Source organism: Bombina bombina, chromosome 1 (assembly GCF_027579735.1).
Source record: "Bombina bombina isolate aBomBom1 chromosome 1, aBomBom1.pri, whole genome shotgun sequence".
In the NCBI taxonomy this organism is placed as follows: domain Eukaryota; kingdom Metazoa; phylum Chordata; class Amphibia; order Anura; family Bombinatoridae; genus Bombina; species Bombina bombina.
In genome coordinates, this window is record NC_069499.1 from 434890192 (window position 1) to 434911510 (window position 21319).

General features: G+C 39.3%; 1 protein-coding gene across 1 annotated transcript in view; it reads left to right on the plus strand.

Annotated features, from left to right (window-relative positions):
* Positions 1-21319, plus strand: part of CSRNP3 (cysteine and serine rich nuclear protein 3) — a 111159-nt gene that overhangs the window by 85672 nt on the left and 4168 nt on the right. Inside the window, exon 3 of the mRNA XM_053689992.1 lies at positions 13839-14135. Within this exon, the coding sequence (XP_053545967.1) occupies positions 13839-14135 (297 nt within the window). The remainder of the gene's footprint in view (positions 1-13838; positions 14136-21319) is intronic.

Below are 21319 nucleotides of genomic sequence, written 5' to 3' on the forward strand. Positions count from 1 at the left end.
CAATGTCTTATACAAATTAGGGAGTGATATAAGCGGTTTAGTAATGGTGAGTAGTATGTCGTCCACAAATAAAGATATTTTGTAGTCAGTTTGGGCTACCCGAATTCCTGATATGTCTGGATGAGCTCGAATTTTGGCCGCCAGCGGTTCAATACAGAGGGCGAATAGTAAGGGCGATAGAGGACACCCCTGTCTTGTCCTATTTAGTATGGGAAAGAGACTGGACTTATATTCCCCCCCCGAAGTAACCTGGGCCCGCGGATTTGAGTATATTGCCTGTAAAGCAGTCATAAAAGTGTCATCAAAGCCCATCTCCCTGATGACCGTAAGCATATATTTCCAGTCTATTCTATCAAACGCCTTCTCTGCGTCCAGCGATAGGACCAGAGAAGGCGTCCGTGTGCTTTCTAAATGGTGGATCAAGTTAATTACTCGTCTTATATTATCCGGGGCTTCCCTATTCTGTATAAACCCCACTTGATCAGTGTGAACCAAGTGTGGCATGATTGGTTTAAGGTGGCCGGCCAAGACTTTAGTAAAAATCTTAAGGTCCTGGTTGATTAAAGAAATAGGGCGGTAATTCTGGCATTTTTTATGGTCCTTATCTGGTTTGGGGATTACCACTATCTTTGCATCTAATAACTCCTAGGGGATGGGATTGCCTTCCAGGATGAAGTTACAGAATTTAGTCAGGTGAGGAACAAGTGTGCTTTTGAAAAGTTTATAATACTCCCCTGGAAAACTGTCTGGGCCAGCCGCCTTCCCCGGTTTCAAGTCTTTAATAGCTCTTAAAATCTCCTCTGGAGATATCGGAGCGTTAGGGGCACTTTTTTGTTCTGCCGTGAGCGAAGTCAGTTTGCAGTCACCCAAAAATGTCCCCGTTTGAGTCATTGTTTCTATGTTGTGGGTCACCTTTTTCCCGTCGTAAAGCTTGCCATAGAAGTTTGCAAAAGTGTCCACTATTTCCTGGGGATGGGAGGTCAAGTCTCCCCTCTCCGTCTCTATCGAGGATATAGCCGACTCTCCGCATCTTTCCCTAATCTTATGCACCATAAATCTGTCTGGCTTGTTCGCTTAGATAAAGTAATGTGATTTAAGATGCTGCACTGCTCTTATTGCTTGTGAGTTTAATAATGTGCTAAGGAGTGTTTTTTGTCTTGGAGGGCTCGCAGCATCCCTGGATTTTTAGTCAGCTTGTGTTGTCTCTCTATGATTTCAATCTCTTTGTGGAGTTGCTCTGTGTGGGTTCTATATTTCATATTAATTTTAGCTTTGAGTTGAATCAATAATCCCCTAACCACTGCCTTATGAGCAGCCCATGAGTATATTGGGTTTGTGGTTGAGTCAGTATTAATAGTCCAGAATTCTGTCATGGAGCGTAATATGTCATTATGGTCTTGGTCTCATCTTAACAGGGTGTTATCATATGTCCACGTCCTACTTCTGTTGATATCCCTTAGTCCCTCCAGGTCAACTGAGATAATAGAGTGGTCCGACCACACACAAGCGTGTATACTCGAACTTCGTAGCATGTGCTGCAATATCTGTCTCAGATAGATATAGTCAAGTCTGATATACGTGTTATGCGTGGCTGAATAGAAGGTGGTATCTGTGGTTGAACCATACAATGTGTTCCATGTGTCCCTAAGAGTGTGTGGCGCGAGTGATTCTTGTATTGCCTTGACAATGCGATTATGTCTCTGATGTTTAGGAGTCAGCTTTTTGCTGTGGGAGGGTTGGATTGGAGCCATGGTTATATTAAAATCCCCTGCTAATATAATTTTAGTTTGCCCACCTCATGACAGACTGGTCACAATGTGGGCAAAGAATGCATGCTGATTGTCATTGGGGGCATAAACATTACACAGGGTTACCTCAGTGTCTTGAATGCGTCCCCTCACTATCAAGTATCTACCCTCAGGGTCAGCCAATGTGCTATTATGAAAGAAACCTACTGGTTGAGTGAATTAAGATAGACACCCCGCGGGTCTTATTGGGTGCAGTGGCATGATAGTGTGTAGTGAATTGTTTGGTTCAGTACTTTGGTAATCTATCTTTAAGGAAATGGGTTTCCTGTAGAAACACCAGGTTAGCGTTCAAGGTCCTGTACTGATTCATTGCTAATCTGCGCTTGATATCAGTATTTAGACCACGAACATTATGGGACACTAATCTAATCCTAGTATTCATAGGCATATGTATTGGTCTGTGCTATTATGTGAGAGTGTATGCAAGCATGCAACCTGTAAAGTGAATCGTCTTGCCCCAGAACCTCTGAGCTGATGTGATGTATTGCACCTTGTGAGTCTTTATCCCGGAGGGACCGCTGAGAAAGGGAGAGAGAAGAGCAAGGGATAAACAACAAAACATTAAACAGTCAACAATTAACTGGTCCCCAACAGAGGGACATCTTAACAATGCTTGAGAGCATCTAAACGGGCAAGTGGTTGCCACTTAATCTTAAACATTGGGGAGCAACTACCTGCCCCTTTTGAATGTCAATATAGCAAACGCTGTCGCAGAGTATGTGCATCTCCTGGCCAATCTGGGTTAGTGATCATAAGGAAAATGCCCATCTATGGCACACCACTGTAATAGAACTATTTTAGAGGTTTATTTTAAAAACAAACTCTGTGTTGATTACGCAAGCAATAAGAGTAATCTATTTTTATAAGCTTAGCCAGTGACTGCTTGGTGACTATGGAGGAATAGCGGGTAAATTCACTTACCAATTTAAAACATTGACAAGCCTAGAAATAATAAATATTTAGTTGAGAGCTTCTTTTGTCACACAAAGGGTAGAAAATAGCAAAGGAACTGTAGCATCGATTGAACAAACATCTTGTTAACTACATAAAGAGCAATTATCAATGCATTGTTTACAATGTTTCTTTCTTTCATATAGGTGTTTCGTATGGTATATACATCCCTACCAGGAGGAGGCAAAGTTTCCCAAACCTTAAAAGTCTATAAATACCCAGCCCACCTAATTTGTACCTCAGTTTAAAAACTTAAGAGGTGGGGAATAGACGTGTGCATTTTGTTTCGGCCGAATTCCGTTTTTGGCTGAATTGTGGACAATTCAGAAATTTGAATGAATCAGAATTTCCGAATCGGCATCATAACTAAATGATAAATTCTGAATTTTAGGATCCATTATTCATATTCAGAATCTGTCATTGTTGTAATCTAAACCGCAGTTCCCAGACACTAACTAAATAAAGCTATTAACCACTAAACCGCCGTTCCCCGACATCGCCAGCACCAACTAAATCACTAAATAAAGCTGTTAACCCCTAAACCGCTGTTCCCAGACATCGCCGACACTAACTGAAACACTAAATAAGTATGGTAGGTTAGGGAAAATTCAAAGGATTTGTGACATTTAAGCCAAGTGCTGAATTAGGCACTATAATAATTAGATAGAATAGGTTAAAATGAACACTTTATTAAACATTTATGCAAAGACAGACTAATTACTCAAATTGGATCACACTATAGAGACAGGTTATCACCAACTGTTTCTATATTCTGGTCAATTGTGAACGATCCAACTAAAAATTAAAACCAAAACTAAAAGTAAGGGCAGTGTGCTCTGGTAAAAACCAGTGTGGTGTGTAATAGTCAGAGTTGTGTAGTTAGGGATATGTTCCGTGAAAGTCAAAAACAAACATACAGGCTATGCGCTCAAAGGCGTCCTCCTACCTGCGTACTAAGTGCATATCATTACTATACGAACTAATTCTCTATACTGTCGGCACCATTTACAATTAAAATTAAATTATACCGCTGTGAACCTTTGCGCTATAATACTGAGAGACAAGTACACTGTTTTAACAGTGAATATTGCATTAAACAAGCATAAGTTTCAGAGACTGCTCTCACACAACACTAGAGCACGCCCACCGACGTGTTTCGTCACTGTACGTGACTTTGTCAGGGCATAGGGCCGGCCCAGCCTTTCAGTCTTTTAACATCAACGGTTGCCATGGTGATGGCTTGTGTATTGCGGAAGTGTTCACCGCAATAGCTTGGCGATCAAGTGATATAACTTAATGTTCCAATGTCTTATAAATGTGTAGGTTTATTCAATGTGACTTGTCCACAAATTAAGAGGAATATTATAAAGGTTATTGCAACCGGTCTTCCTACTAAGTATAGTTTTGTACACACATGCATATGTCTTATCATATACTGACAGCGTCAAGATCTTACTTGCTTCCACAGAGTCCTTACATATTTTCTTTATGAGCAACAGTTTTAACGTTTTCAATATACACTGTTGCAATCAGAGTTCTCTGTTTGCTTCACTTTGTTCCTATTTACACGGACAAGTAAGATCTTGATGCTGTCAGTATACGATAAGACATATACATGTGTGTACAAAACTATACTTAGTAGGAAGACCGGTTGCAATAACCTTTATAATATTCCTCTTAATTTGTGGACAAGTCACATTGAATAAACCTACACATTTATAAGACATTGGAACATTAAAGGACCACTAAACCCAAAATCTTTCTTTCATGATTCAGATAGAACATACAAATTTAAACAACATTACAAATTACTTTATTTTGCTTCATTTTTTAGATATCCTTATTTAAAGAAAAAGCAATGCACATGGGTGAGCCAATCACATGAGACTTCTATGTGCAGCAACCAATCGGCAGCTACTGAGCATATCTAGATATGCTTTTCAGCAAAGAATATCAAGAGAATAAAACAAATTAGATAATAGAAGTAAATTAGAAAGATGTTTAAAAATGCATTCTCTTTCTAAATCATGAAAGAAAAAATTTGGGTATCATGGCCCTTTTAACCCTTAATGACAACTGACGTACCAGGTACGTCCTGCAAAAACTAACAGTTAGTGACAATGGACGTACCTGGTACGTCAGTTGTTTAAGAGAGTGCTGGAAGCGATCGCAATCGCTTCCAGCAGCTCTCAGGGTATTGCAGTGATGCCTCGATATTGAGGCATCCTGCATTACCCTTTAACAAGCATCCGATGCAGAGAGAGCCACTCTGTGGCCCTCTCTACACCGGTAGCGATGGTGCCGTTCGTTGGTGGGTGGGAGCTTTCAAGGGAGGTGGATGGGCGGCCCATCGCTACCCGGCATCCGGTTCCTGCAAGTGCTTTGTGCACACCGGATGCTATTAGGATCTGCTAGGGTAGGGGGGTGGGGTTATTGGGGGGGGGGGGGAAGCTACACTACAGAAAACTATGTATTTAAGAAAAAAAAACAAAAAAAAAAAAACCTCTTTTTTTTTTTGGGAAAACTGGGTACTGGCAGACAGCTACCAGTACCCAAGATGGTGGCAAATAGGTAGGTTGGGAGGGTTAGAGAGCTGTTTGGGGGGGATCGGGGAGGTTGGGGGCTAAGGCAGGGGTCCATCACAGATGAATAATAAAAAACAAAACAACAAAAAACAAAAAAAAAAAAAAACACATTTTAGTACTGGCAGACTTTCTGCCAGTACTTAAGATGACGGGGACAATTGTGGGGTGGGGGAGGGAAGAGAGCTGTTTGGGAGGGATCAGGGGGTGGGATGTGTCAGGTGGGAGGCTGATCTCTACACTAAAGCTAAAATTAACCCTGCAAGCTCTCTACAAGCTACCTAATTAACCCCTTAACTGCTGGGCATAATACAAGTGTGGTGCGCAGCAGCATTTAGTGGCCTCCTAATTGCCAAAAAGCAACGCCAAAGCCATATATGTCTGCTATTTCTGAACAAAGGAGATCCCAGAGAAGCATTTACAACCATTTGTGACATAATTGCACAAGCTGTTTGTAAATAATTTCAGTGAGAAACCTAAAATTGTGAAAATTTTAACTTTTTTTTTTTTTATTTGCTTGCATTTGGCGGTGAAATGGTGGCATCAAATGTACCAAAATGGGCCTAGATCAATACTTTGGGTTGTCTACTACACTACACTAAAGCTAAAATTAACCCTTCAAGGTCTCTACAAGCTCCCTAATTAACCCCTTCACTGCTGGGCATAATACACGTGTGGTGCACAGCGGCATTTAGTGGCCTTCTAATTACCAAAAAGCAATGCCAAAGCCATATATGTCTGCTATTTCTGAACAAAGAGGATCCCAGAGAAGCATTTACAACCATTTGTGCCATAATTGCACAAACTGTTTGTAAATAATTTCAGTGAGAAACCTAAAGTTTGTGACAAAATTTGGGAAAAAGTGAACGATTTTTTTTTTATTTGCTCGCATTTGGCAGTGAAATGGTGGCATGAAATATACCAAAATGGGTATAAATCAATACTTTGGGTTGTCTTCTAAAAATAAATATATACATGTCAAGGGATATTCAGAGATTCCGGACAGATATCAGTGTTCCAATGTAACTAGCGCTAATTTTGAAAAAAAGTGGTTTGGAAATAGCAAAGTGCTACTTGTATTTATTGCCCTATAACTTGCAAAAAAAGCAAAGAACATGTAAACATTGGGTATTTCTAAACTCAGGACAAAATTTAGAAACTATTTAGCATGGGTGTTTTTTGGTGGTTGTAGATGTGTAACAGATTTTTGGGGTCAAAGTTAGAAAAAGTGTGTTTTTTTCAATTTTTTCCTCATATTTTATAATTTTTTTATAGTAAATTATAAGATATGATGAAAATAATGGTATCTTTAGAAAGTCCATTTAATGGCGAGAAAAACGGTATATAATATGTGTGGGTACAGTAAATGAGTAAGAGGAAAATTACAGCTAAACACAAACACTGCAGAAATGTAAAAATAGCCATTGTCATTAAGGGTAAGAAAATTGAAAAATGGTCCGGTCATTAAGGGGTTAAGTTATATCACTTGATCGCCAAGCTATTGCGGTGAACACTTCCGCAATACACAAGCCGTCACCATGGCAACCGTTGATGTTAAGACGGAATACGAGGCTGGGCCGGCCCTATGCCCTGACAGTCACGTACAGTCACGAAACGCGTCGGTGGGCGTGCTCTGGTGTTTTAGTGTTGTGTGAGAGCAGTCTCTGAAAAGTATGCTTGTTTAATGCAATATTCGCTGTTAAAACAGTGTACTTGTCTCTCAGTATTATAGCGCAAAGGTTCACATTGGTATAATTTAATTTTAATTGTAAATGGTGCCGACAGTATAGAGAATTAGTTCGTATAGTGATGATATGCACTTAGAACCTTATTGAATGTTCTCTAGGCGTTTAAAAGCATTTACAATTTTGTTTAGTGAAGCCCCTATATTATAAAGGGCATACTGCAGACCAATGTTGACTTAAGAGACTTTTTAAATGCATAGGAGCATAAGAGTGTGAATTCACATAGATGCACAGTACCTGTATGAATGTTGTGTGTGTTTATATATAGGGACTGAGTCAGAAATCGGCTGACTGGGTTAAATCCCAGCAGTACGCAGGTAGGAGGACGCCTTTGAGCGCATAGGTTGTATGTTTGTTTTTTACTTTCATGGAACATATCCCTAACTACACAACTTTGATTGACTCTATTACACACCACACTGGTTTTTACCAGAGCACACTGCCTTTACTTTTAGTTTTGGTTTTAATTTTTAGTTGGATCGTTCACAATTGACCAGAAAATAGAAACAGTTGGTGATAACCTGTCTCTATAGTGTGATCCAATTTGAGTAATTAGTCTGTCTTTGCATAAATGTTTAATAAAGTGTTAATTTTAACCTATTCTATCTGAAACACTAAATAAACCTATAAATCCCTAAACCACCGTTCCAAAACACTAACTAAACATATTAACCCCTAAACCGCCGTTCCCAAAAATCACCAACACTAACTAAACCTATTAACCCCGACCCCCACATCGCAACAAACTAAATTAAGCTATTAACCGCTAAACCTAACACCCCCTAACTTTAAAATAATTAAAATAGACCTAAATAAAGTTACAATTATTAACTACCTATTTAAAACTAAATACAAACTTACAGTACCTGTGAAATAAAAATAAAACTTAAGATTAAACTAATAAAACCTAACATTACTAAAAAAACAAACAAATTACCAAAAAAACTACCATTACAAAAAATAACTAAATTATCCAAAATAATAAATCCAAAATAATAAAAATGATTCCTATTCTAATACCCTGTTTTTTTTGTGTTTTGTTTTTTTTTTTATAAAAAAAACCCTATAATAAACTACCAAGGGGCATTGCTCTAAAGTTAACAGCTTTTTTGCATTGCCCTTAAAAGGGTATTCAGCTCTTTTTGGGCCATTTTAAAATAAAAAAGCCCTAATCTAAAAAAAAAAAACACCCCAAAAAAATACCTAAAACTAACCCCAAAATCTGTGCTCACAGTTGCTGAAGTCTGGCGAAAGATCTTCATCCCAGTGGCGAAGCATCTTGATCCATCCAGGCAGCTCCATCTGTATCCATCGCGGGACGGCATCTTCATCCCGGCGGAGGTCCATTGGTCCGACATGGAGGTCCTCTTCATGCGATCATCCGCCGCACACTGAGGATTCAATGCAAGGTACCCCTTTTTATATTGGGGTACCATTGCATTCCTATTGGCTGAAAAATTTAAATCGGCCAATAGGAATGAGAGCTGCTTAAATCCTATTGGCTGTTCAAATGTTCTTGATTCTTCAGAGATAGGCGCTTCTAAGCATATTGAAGCCCAGTTCCTCTATAAGTACAGAGTTTGTCTGAGGGAAGTGAAGGGAGTACTGCCGGATGACACCAGGTTTTCGATTCTAGGAAATGTTTACATGCAGGCCGTCGGTAAATTTGATTGCAGAGATTAATCTTCTGCCTCCCTTTGCAGATCGACATTATACTCCTCTACCATTACCTCTGCTGATTGTTTCAGTACTGGTATGGATGTCTTAAAGGTAAGTTTTTATTGAGACACACTCAGCTATGGATTGGGCACTTTTAATTTAAATTTTTATGTATATGTTTATATATCTGCCCTGAGTAAGGTATTTTTTTTCCCTTAGACATTACAGCAAGGGTTTGGGACACTTTGCAAATAATTAAAGTATATTAGTGATTTGGGCTATGATTTTATTATATTAAGAGCCATATCTTACCTCCGTGTTCTACGGACGCTCCATTTTTAATTTTCACATGCAAACACGCATGAGATTACACTTTTTACATCATTTGATGTGTCATCAATTTTGCACCATTTGTTTGGCGTTAAATTTTTCATGCTTTTTTTTTTTCTGTTAAAAACCCGCCTCCTTATCACTCTGTGCCCTTATAAAAAAAAATTTAAGGGCTATATGCAGCACTTGTTTTTTCACATGTTTTTTATTACTTAGATAAACAATGTATACCAGCTGCTATTTTATTATAAATATTCTTTTTTCAGCACTTTTCCCATTCCTCTTATAAACACCTATTGTATTAAAGAGCCTATGATATAACTCTCAACTAAATACATTTTTTTTGTTAGTTTTTTTTTTTACCATGCTGTATCAAACTGGACCTGGCTCAGAAGTTACCATAGGAACTGAGCTGACTGAACATTTTTCTACAAAAGCTAAGTGTCTTTGTTGTAAAAAAGCTGAACTGATTTCTTTAGCTCAATTATGTGGCTCTTATTGTAAAATGTACTACATTCTGACACTATTTTTATGAGTAAAAATGCATCATCTGTTTTTCCCTCTCTCTACTGCACAAGGCATTCCTGCAGCAATGAAGGATTTTGTTGCTGCAGGCATAGAAAAGGCTGTGTCTGCAATACTGCCTTCAAATAAACTTATAAGGGCATTGCATAAATTTCCTAAGTGTAGTGAAATTTGTACTGACCGACAATATACTGACATATCTTCTACTGATGGGGGTTCCTCTGATTTAGAGGATCCCACATCAGAGACAGAGAATTATAAATCTTCTTCTTTTTTGTTTAAAATTGAACATATACACTCTTTTAAAGGAAGTATTATTTACTTTAGGGATTGAGGAGCTTAAAATTCCTGATGATAAACCTTGTAATCATTTGAATTCTGTATTAAAATCTAAAACTACTGTTGATCTTTCTGAAGCTTTTCCTATTTCTGATGCTATCTCTAATGTAATTGCTAAAGAATAGTCTAAACCTGGTACCTCTTTTAACCCTTCTAGGTTTAAAAAAAAAAAATGGTATCCTTTACCTATTGCTAATTTGGAACTTTGGCTAAACAGTCCCTAAAGTTGATGGGCTATTTCCAATCTTGCCAAATGAACTACCATTTCTATGGAACACAGCACTTCTTTCAAAGACCCTTTAGATAGAAAGCTTGAATCTTATCTTAGAGGGCATACTTACATACTGGCTATATTCTTAGACCAGTTTTTTCCATGGTTGATGTTGCTGCTGTCTATACCTTTTGGTTAGACAGCCACGCTCAGCAGTTGTCTTCAGACCCTGAATTATCTAATATTCTACTTCAACATGCAAATCATTTTATTTATGATGCAGTCTTTGATGTCATGAAAATCAACATCAAATCTGTCTTTAGCTATTCTTACTAGAAGAGCTTTATGGCTTAATTCTTAAATGCTGTGACATTGTGTCTAAAACAAGATTACTATCTCTCTTTTCAAAGTAAAAACCTTTTTGGTTCACCATTGGATTGTATTATTTCCAATGTTACTTTGGATAAAGGAGTTTTTCTCCACCAAGACAAAAACATCTTAGGGAGAATTTAAAGCTACCAATCATTTTCATTCCTTTCGTCGGAGAACAGAACTACTCCCTCTCTTTAAAGTCTCTGGTTCTAACTGGAGACCTTCCACAAATTGGAATAGATCTGAACAATATAAGAAACTAAATCTGGCCCCTAAACCAGCATGAAGCCCCCAATCCTATTCTTTTAGTGGGGGGCAGACTAAAACTGTTTCAAGATTCTTGAGCGGACTCTGTCCAAAATCCGTGGATTCAGAATATTATTTCTCAGGGATATTGAATTGGATTCAGAATAAGACCTCTCCATGGGAAGATTCTTTCTCACCCATGTCCAAAAACACCCAGTAAAGGCCCAAGCATTTTTTAAATTTGTTTCAGATCTAGAACTCTTGGGGATAATTGTCCAAGTTCCTCTACAGGAACAGGGCTGGGTTTTCATTCAAATCTATTCATTGTCACAAAGAAGGAAAATTCTTTCAGAATGATTTTGGATCTGAAAACTTTAAATCGATTTGTAAGAGTCCCAACTTTCAAGATAGTGACTATAAGGACTATTCTACCTTTTGTTCAGCAAGATTACTTTATGACCACAATAGACTTACAGGATGCTTACCTTTACATCCCAATCAAACCAGATCATTATAGATTTCTGAGGCTCTCCTTTCAAGACAAGCAATACCAATTTATCGCTCTTCCATTTGGCCTTGCAACATCTCAGAGAATATTCTCAAAGGTTCTTGGTGCCCTTTTATTTGTAATCAGAGAGCAGGGTATTGCAGTCTTTTCTTTTTTGGACGATATCTTGGTACTAGCTCAATCTTTTAATTTAGCAGACTCACATGAAACAACTATTGTCATTCCTTAGAAGACATGGAGGATCAATTTTATAACATAGTTTTTATTTGGACATATGCAATGCAGTCATAATGGGAAACATTTTATATCAACATGATGTGAACAATAACAACATCAGCTATAACTTTTATAATGATTATATAGTCCCAATATGGTTTTGATTATATGATGTGGGAGTATAAACCTCACAAGTCCCATCAAATCCTAATGTCCTTTAGCGCCGACAGGAAGACAACCGTTGTGTTCAACCAAAACATGTAATAATGACATAATAACAATTGGAGATTAACATGTGATTAATATCCTTGGAGTGAACTTTTGGCAAAAGAGAATATATTAGTGTATGAAATCAAATCAATAAATGGTTCATATTTAAAGATCTTCACGTGCATGACATCTCTGAATAAGAATAAAAGGAAAAGAAGAAGACGAAGGAGAAAGGAAAAGAAGAAGAGAGAAAGATAGATGAAGAGAGAGAGAAAAAAAAGGGGGGGGAGGGGAGAAAGGGGATAGGGAAACACCAAGGGAGGGGGTACATAGTTGGATAAAATATAAGTACAGTAGTAAAGTGGCCGAGTGTTATGGAGGATCAATTTACCAAAGAGTTTCTTGATTCCTGAGACAAAGGTCATTTTTTTAGATTTCCAGATAGGGATAGAGTCATGGACATAATCTAACAGAAAGACGAATTAAATTGGTTTCAGCTTGTCTAAACCTTCAGTCCCTATCATTCCCTTCAGTGGCCATGTGTATGGAAGTGGCATATGTCAATCATCAAGGAGGAACTTGGATGGTTTGGATAAAGGTTTGTCTGCCAATACCTTGAAAGGACAAATCTCTGCTCGTTCTGTTTTATTTCACAGAAAGATTGCTAACCTTCCTGATATCCATTGTTTTTTGTTTATTCATTTTAAACCTGTCATTAAATCCATTTCTCCTCCCTGGAGTCTTAATCTGGTATTACAGATACTGCACACTCCCCCCTTTGAGCCTTTGCATTCTTTGGACATTAAACTACTTTCTTGGAAAGTGTTGTTTCTCTTAGTCATCTCTTCTGCTAGAAGAGTTTCTGAATTGTCTGCTCTCTTGAAAGTCACCTTATCTGATTTTTCATCAAGATAAAGCTGTTTTGCAGACTTCTTTCAAATTTTTACCTAAAGTTGTGAATTCTAACCACATTAGTAGGGAAATTGTTTCTTCTTTGTGTCCTCCAGCAGTGAATGTAATAAGTGGGTCCTTTGTTTATTTCTTGCAGCTTTCAAGGCTATGATCTCCCCTCTAATCACACATTTATGTGCCTCCCATATGCACTGTGCATCTACGTCTTGGGTACAGTTCACATTAAAATAATCTACTAATGAGGTAGCTATCTGTGTGCATATGATCGGGTCTGTCAGGAGGGTCTCGTCCAGTTTCCAAGTTTTGTTGTGTCTTTGTGTTGTGGGCCATTTGAGAGTGCAGCTGACCATAGCGTGGTCTGACCATGTTATTGGTGAGATGTCCGTGTTTTGGACTAATTCTAGACTAGAAACATCTACAAAAATGTAGTCTATTCTTGTATAGACTCTGTGTGGGTGTGAGTAAAAAGTATAGTCTCTTGTCGAGGGGTGAAAGAGCCTCTTGGTCTTCCTTGCATACTTTTACTAAATTTCACTACTTTTACGTTTTTGCTTCTTTGGAAGCAGCTTTCAGTAGAAAGGTTGTCTGTTTGATTCTAGTGCCTATGATTTAAGTTTTTAAAAAATATATATATTTTTATTTTATCCATCCCTTTATTGTTACTCATGGACTTCAACATTTTGGGTATTATATCCTATGCATAACAGCTTGTGGACTCTCGCCACCTATATGAAAGAAAACATAATGTATGTAAGAACTTACCTGATAATTTCTTTCATGGTGCTGAGAGTCCATGGGGCCCACCCAATTTTTTTTATTTTTTTGGGTTAATATTTTTTTATATGAAGCACATCTCTTTTCCTGCTTCTTTTTATGCTTTTACTCAAACACCTCACCTCTTGGCAATACGTTCAACTGAGGTAGAAGTGAGGTGGTGGGGAATTTATAGGCTTTTAAGGTTTGGGAAACTTTGCCGCATACTGGTAGGAATGTTTATACCATACGTAACAGCTCATGGACTCTCGCCACCATGAAATAAATTAATTTATCAGGTAAGTTCTTACATAAATTATGTTTGTTTCCATTAGTCACAAAAGTAACACTTTATAAATTCAGTACATTTCCAAGCCAGGAATGACATTTTATTTATCATACAACATTTAAAGCTTAAATATAATATATAATATATATATTTTTTTTTTTATTTTTATTTTTTTTTACTAGATAACCAAAAATGGAACGGTAGAATCAGAAGAAGCGAATATCCTAACATTGGATGACATATCTGACGATGACATTGATTTAGACAACACTGAAGTAGATGAATATTTTTTTCTGCAACCTCTGACTACCAAGAAGCGAAGGGCATTACTGCGAGCATCTGGAGTAAAAAAGATTGATGTGGATGAGAAACATGAGTTGCGAGCCATCCGTCTATCGAGAGAAGACTGCGGCTGTGATTGCAGAATATTCTGTGATCCAGAAACCTGCACATGCAGCCTTGCAGGCATAAAATGTCAGGTAAGTGGCTACAAGAAGATTTTCTTAAAATTAGTATATTTACAATAGCGTTTTGCCATAATCAGGCATTCGTTCACTAGCATTTTGCCCTTATTTCTAATGACTTGCATAGTAATAGGTCATTTCCCATGCATTCAATCGCAAAGTGAATATTTCAGTTCTAGTGTAATCTTAATAAGGTTGTTACTAGACATATGCAGCACTGAATAATTTGTTTCAGACAAATCATTAAATGGATAGTAAACCCCAACATTTTCTTTTATGATTCAGATAGAACATACAATTTTAAACAACTTTCCAATTTAATTCTATTATCAATTTTTATTCATTCTCTTGTTATCCATTGCTGAAGGGACAGCATTGCACTACTGACAGGAAGCTGAAAATATCTATTTAGCCAATCACAAGAGACAAATGTGTGCAGGCACCAATTAGCAGCAGCTCCCACTAGTGTGTGATATGTGCATATTCATTTTGTAACAAGGGATACTAAGAGAATGAAGCACATTTGAAAATAGAAGTGAATTTAAAAGTGTCTTAAAATGACATGCTCTATCTGAATCATGCAAGTTTTATTTTGACTTTCCTATCCCTTCAAGAACGAATATTCAAAAAAATTTGATTTTAAGAATATTTATTTAATGCACTATTCAGTATTCATTTTGTTTCAAACAAAACCAATACTGAATATTTGGTTCCTTTTAATGCATTTAGCCACCAATCAGTAAGCACTACCCAGGTGCTGAACCAAAAATAGGCTGACTCCTAAGCTTAAATTTCTTCTTTTCAAATAAATACCAAGAAAACTAAGAAAATTTGATAATATAAGTAAATAAGAAAGTTGCTGGTGCTGGGTATGCCACTAATTGCAGTCATTATATAACAGTGCCCATTTGCTTCCCTCTGTGAGACAGCTTCTTTAGTTGTGGCTCCCTGTTACTATTGCTATAGCTGTTGCCAAACCATGTTAATATTTTTGCTTAGGCTACCATATTACAGTAGTTGGGATTCAACAGATATTCTCATAGATATAGACATGTGGCTGTTTCCAGTATAATTTTCCAAAATGTGTTTTGAACTACTTACCTTTACCAAATACAATCTGTATCTTACACCTACATTTAGAGCTGAATGGTTTTCTCATTTTAATAAATGACAAAAAATCAAATAAAATATATTTCTCTTGTTAAGTGTATTCAGTCCACGGGTCATCCATTACTTATGGGATATATTCCCTTCCCAACAGGAAGTTGCAAGAGGATCACCCAAGCAGAGCTGCTATATAGCTCCTCCCCTCACATGTCATATCCAGTCATTCTCTTGCAACTAACATAGTAGGAAGGTGTGAGAGGAGTGATGGAGTTTTTTATACTTAATTATTTCTTCAATCAAAAGTTTGTTATTTTAAATGGCACCGGAGTGTGCTGTTTTTTACTCTCAGGCAGTTTTTAGAAGAAGAATCTGCCTGCGTTTTCTATGATCTTAGCAGAAGTAACTAAGATCCACTGGCTGTTCTCGCACATTCTGAGGAGTGGGGTAACTTCAGAAAGGGAATAGCATGCAGGGTCCCCTGCAGATGAGGTATGTGCAGTAGAATATTTTTCTAAGGAATGGCATTGACTAAGAAAATACTGCTAATACCGATGTAATGTAAGTACAGCCTTAAATGCAGTAGCGACTGGTATCAGGCTGATGAATATATGTACAATAAGTAATTTTCTAAGGAATGGAATTTGACTAAGAAAATACTGTTAATACTGAAGTAATGTATGAGCCTTAACTGCAGTAGAAGCGACTGGTAGCAGGCTTATTAATAACACTACCTAACTTTTAAAGTGTATGTTTAAAACGTTTACTGGCATGTTATTCGTTTTTGTGAGGTACTTTGGTGATAAATTTTTTGGGGCATGATTTTTTCCACATGGCTGTCGTTTATTTCTGCATAGAAACGGTTAACTGAGGTTTCCCACTGTTGTAATATGAGTGGGAGGGGCCTATTTTAGCGCTTTTTTGCGCTGTAAAAATTCAGTTACAGTCTTCCTGCTTCTTCCTCCTTGATCCAGGACGTCTCTAGAGAGCTCAGGGGTCTTCAAAATTCATTTGAGGGAGGTCATCAGTCACAGCAGACCTGTGACAGTGTGTTTGACTGTGATAAAAACGTTAATTGTTAAATTGATTATCCGTTTGGGGTATTAAGGGGTTAATCATCCATTTGGTTCATTGTTATTTCAACTGTGACAATTTTTTGTGCTTCTTAAAGGCGCAGTAGCATTTTTTATATTGTTTGTAAACTTATTTGAAAGGATTTTCCAAGCTTGCTAGTCTCATTGCTAGTCTGTTTAAACATGTCTGACACAGATGAATCTGTTTGTTCACTATGTTTGAAGGCCAATGTGGAGCCCCATAGAAATATGAGTACTAAATGTATTGATGTCACTTTGAATAAAAGTCAATTTTTATCTGTAAAGAAATTATCACCAGACAACGAGGGGGAAGTTATGCCGACTAACTCTCCTCACGTGTCAGTACCTTCGCCTCCCGCTCAGGAGGCGCGTGATATTGTGGCGCCAAGTACATCAGAGAGGCCCATACAAATCACTTTGCAAGACATGGCTGCTGTTATGACAGAGGTATTATCTAAATTGCCAGAATTAAGAGGCAAGCGCGATAGCTCTGGGTTAAGGACAGAGCGCGCTGATGATGTGAGAGCCATGTCCGATACTGCGTCACAAATTGCAGAACATGAGGACGGAGAGCTTCATTCTGTGGGTGACGGATCTGATCCAGGGAGACCGGATTCAGAGATTTCTAATTTTAAATTTAAGCTTGAGAACCTCCGTGTATTGCTAGGGGAGGTATTAGCGGCTCTGAATGATTGTAACACGGTTGCAATTCCAGAGAAAATATGTAGGCTGGATAGATACTTCGCGGTACCGGTGTGTACTGACGTTTTTCCTATACCTAAAAGGCTTACAGAAATTATTAGCAAGGAGTGGGATAGACCCGGTGTGCCCTTTTCCCCTCCTCCGATATTTAGGAAAATGTTTCCAATAGACGCCACCACACGAGACTTATGGCAGACGGTCCCTAAGGTGGAGGGAGCAGTTTCTACTTTAGCTAAACGTACCACTATCCCGGTGGAGGATAGTTGTGCTTTTTCGGATCCAATGGATAAAAAATTAGAAGGTTACCTTAAGAAAATGTTTGTTCAACAAGGTTTTATCTTACAGCCCCTTGCATGCATTGCGCCTGTCACTGCTGCTGCGGCATTCTGGTTTGAGTCTCTGGAAGAGGCCATTCGCACAGCTCCATTGGATGAGATTATGGACAAGCTTAAAGCACTTAAGCTAGCTAATGCATTTGTTTCTGATGCCGTTGTACATTTAACCAAACTAACGGCTAAGAACTCCGGATTCGCCATCCAGGCGCGCAGAGCGCTATGGCTTAAATCCTGGTCAGCTGACGTGACTTCTAAATCTAAATTGCTTAATATTCCTTTCAAGGGGCAGACCTTATTCGGGCCCGGCTTGAAAGAAATTATTGCTGACATTACTGGAGGTAAGTGTCATACTGTTCCTCAGGACAGGGCCAAATCAAAGGCCAAACAGTCTAATTTTCGTGCCTTTCGTAACTTCAAGGCAGGAGCAGCATCAACTTCCTCCGCTCCAAAACAGGAAGGAACTGTTGCTCTTTACAGACAGGGCTGGAAAGCTAACCAGCCCTGGAACAAGGGCAAGCAGGCCAGAAAGCCTTCTTCTACCCCTAAGACAGCATGAAGAGAGGGCCCCCTATCCGGAAACGAATCTAGTGGGGGGCAGACTATCTCTCTACGCCCAGGCTTGGGCAAGAGATGTCCAGGATCCCTGGGCGTTGGAGATCATATCTCAGGGATATCTTCTGGACTTCAAAGCTTCTCCTCCACAAGGGAGATTTCATCTTTCAAGGTTATCAGCAAACCAAATAAAGAGGCATTTCTACGCTGTGTACAAGACCTCTTAGTAATGGGGGTGATCCACCCAGTTCAACGGACGGAACAAGGGCAAGGGTTTTACTCGAATCTGTTTGTGGTTCCCAAGAAAAAGAGGGAACCTTCAGACCAATCTTGGACCTAAAAATCTTAAACAAATTCCTAAGAGTTCCATCATTCAAAATGGAAACTATTCGAACCATCCTGCCCATGATCCAAGAGGGTCAATACATGACCACAGTAGACTTAAAGGATGCCTACCTTCATATACCGATTCACAAAGATCATTATCGGTACCTAAGATTTGCCTTTCTAGACAGGCATTACCAGTTTGTAGCTCTTCCCTTCGGGTTAGCTACGGCCCCGAGAATTCTTACAAAGGTTCTGGGCTCACTTCTAGCGGTGCTAAGACCGCGAGGCATAGCGGTGGCTCCATACCTAGACGACATTCTGATACAAGCGTCAAGTTTTCAAATTGCCAAATCTCATACAGAGATAGTTCTGGCATTTCTGAGGTCGCATGGGTGGAAGGTGAACGTGGAAAAGAGTTCTCTATTACCACTCACAAGAGTTCCTTTTCTGGGGACTCTTATAGATTCTATAGAGATGAAGATTTACCTGACTGAGTCCAGGTTATCAAAGCTTCTGAATGCTTGCCGTGTCCTTCATTCCATTCCACGCCCGTCAGTAGCTCAGTGCATGGAAGTTATCGGCTTAATGGTAGCGGCAATGGACATAGTACCATTTGCGCCCCTGCATCTCAGACCTCTGCAATTATGCATGCTAAGTCAGTGGAATGGGGATTACTCAGATTTGTCCCCTCTACTAAATCCGGATCAAGAGACCAGAGATTCTCTTCTCTGGTGGCTTTCTCGGGTCCATCTGTCCAAGGGGATGACCTTTCGCAGGCCAGATTGGACAATTGTAACAACAGATGCCAGCCTTCTAGGTTGGGGCGCAGTCTGGAACTCCCTGAAGGCTCAGGGATTATGGACTCAGGAGGAGAAACTCCTCCCAATAAATATTCTGGAGTGGAGAGCAATATTCAATGCTCTTCTAGCTTGGCCTCAGTTAGCAACACTGAGGTTCATCAGATTTCAGTCGGACAACATCACGACTGTGGCCTACATCAACCATCAAGGGGGAACCAAGAGTTCCCTAGCGATGTTGGAAGTCTCAAAGATAATTCGTTGGGCAGAGTCTCACTCTTGCCACCTGTCAGCGATCTACATCCCAGGTGTGGAGAACTGGGAGGCGGACTTTCTAAGTCGCCAGACTTTTCATCCGGGGGAGAGGGAACTTCATCCGGAGGTCTTCGCTCAACTGATTCATCGTTGGGGCAAACCAGAACTGGATCTCATGGCGTGTCGCCAGAACGCCAAGCTTCCTTGTTACGGATCCAGGTCCAGGGACCCGGGAGCGGCGCTGATAGATGCTCTGGCAGCCCCTTGGGTCTTCAACATGGCTTATGTGTTTCCACCATTTCCGATGCTACCTCGACTGATTGCCAAGATCAAACAGGAGAGAGCATCGGTGATTCTGATAGCGCCTGCGTGGCCACGCAGGACCTGGTATGCAGACCTAGTGGACATGTCGTCCTGTCCACCATGGTCTCTACCTCTGAGGCAGGACCTTCTAATACAAGGTCCTTTCAACCATCCAAATCTAATTTCTCTGAGGCTGACTGCATGGAGATTGAACGCTTGATCCTATCAAAGCGTGGCTTCTCGGAGTCAGTTATTGATACCTTAATACAGGCACGGAAGCCTGTTACCAGAAAAATTTACCATAAGATATGGCGTAAATATTTATATTGGTGCGAATCCAAGAGTTACTCATGGAGTAAGGTTAGGATTCCTAGGATATTGTCTTTTCTACAAGAGGGTTTAGAAAAGGGCTCATCTGCTAGTTCGTTAAAGGGACAGATTTCTGCTCTGTCTATTCTCTTACACAAACGTCTGGCAGAAGTTCCAGACGTCCAGGCTTTTTGTCAGGCTTTGGCTAGGATTAAGCCTGTGTTTAAGACTGTTGCTCCTCCGTGGAGCTTAAACTTGGTTCTTAAAGTTCTTCAAGGGGTTCCGTTTGAACCCCTTCATTCCATTGATATTAAGCTTTTATCTTGGAAAGTTCTGTTTTTGATGGCTATTTCCTCGGCTCGAAGAGTCTCTGAGTTATCGGCCTTACATTGTGATTCTCCTTATCTGATTTTCCATTCAGACAAGGTAGTTCTGCGTATTAAACCTGGGTTTTTACCTAAGGTAGTTTCTAACAGGAATATCAATCAGGAGATTGTTGTTCCATCATTATGTCCTAATCCTTCTTCAAAGAAGGAACGACTTTTGCATAATCTGGACGTAGTCCGTGCCCTGAAGTTCTATTTACAGGCAACTAAAGATATTCGGCAAACTTCTTCCCTGTTTGTCGTGTATTCTGGACAGAGGAGAGGTCAAAAAGCTTCGGCAACCTCTCTCTCCTTTTGGCTTCGTAACATAATACGTCTAGCCTATGAGACTGCTGGACAGCAGCCCCCTGAAAGAATTACAGCTCATTCCACTAGAGCTGTGGCTTCCACCTGGGCCTTTAAGAATGAGGCCTCTGTTGAACAGATTTGCAAGGCTGCAACTTGGTCTTCGCTTCACACTTTTTCCAAATTTTACAAATTTGACACTTTTGCTTCTTCGGAGGCTGTTTTTGGGAGAAAGGTTCTACAGGCAGTGGTTCCTTCCGTTTAAGTTCCTGCCTTGTCCCTCCCATCATCCGTGTACTTTAGCTTTGGTATTGGTATCCCATAAGTAATGGATGACCCGTGGACTGAATACACTTAACAAGAGAAAACATAATTTATGCTTACCTGATAAATTTATTTCTCTTGTAGTGTATTCAGTCCACGGCCCGCCCTGTCTTTTTAAGGCAGATCTAAATTTTAATTAAAACTCCAGTCACCACTGCACCCTATGGTTTCTCCTTTCTTGTCTTGTTTTGGTCGAATGACTGGATATGACATGTGAGGGGAGGAGCTATATAGCAGCTCTGCTTGGGTGATCCTCTTGCAACTTCCTGTTGGGAAGGGAATATATCCCATAAGTAATGGATGACCCGTGGACTGAATACACAACAAGATAAATAAATTTATCAGGTAAGCATAAATTATGTTTTTCCATTTTGAAAGAAAAATACTTGTTGAAAGGAAAAGAATTGAAAGGAAATACTATTTTAA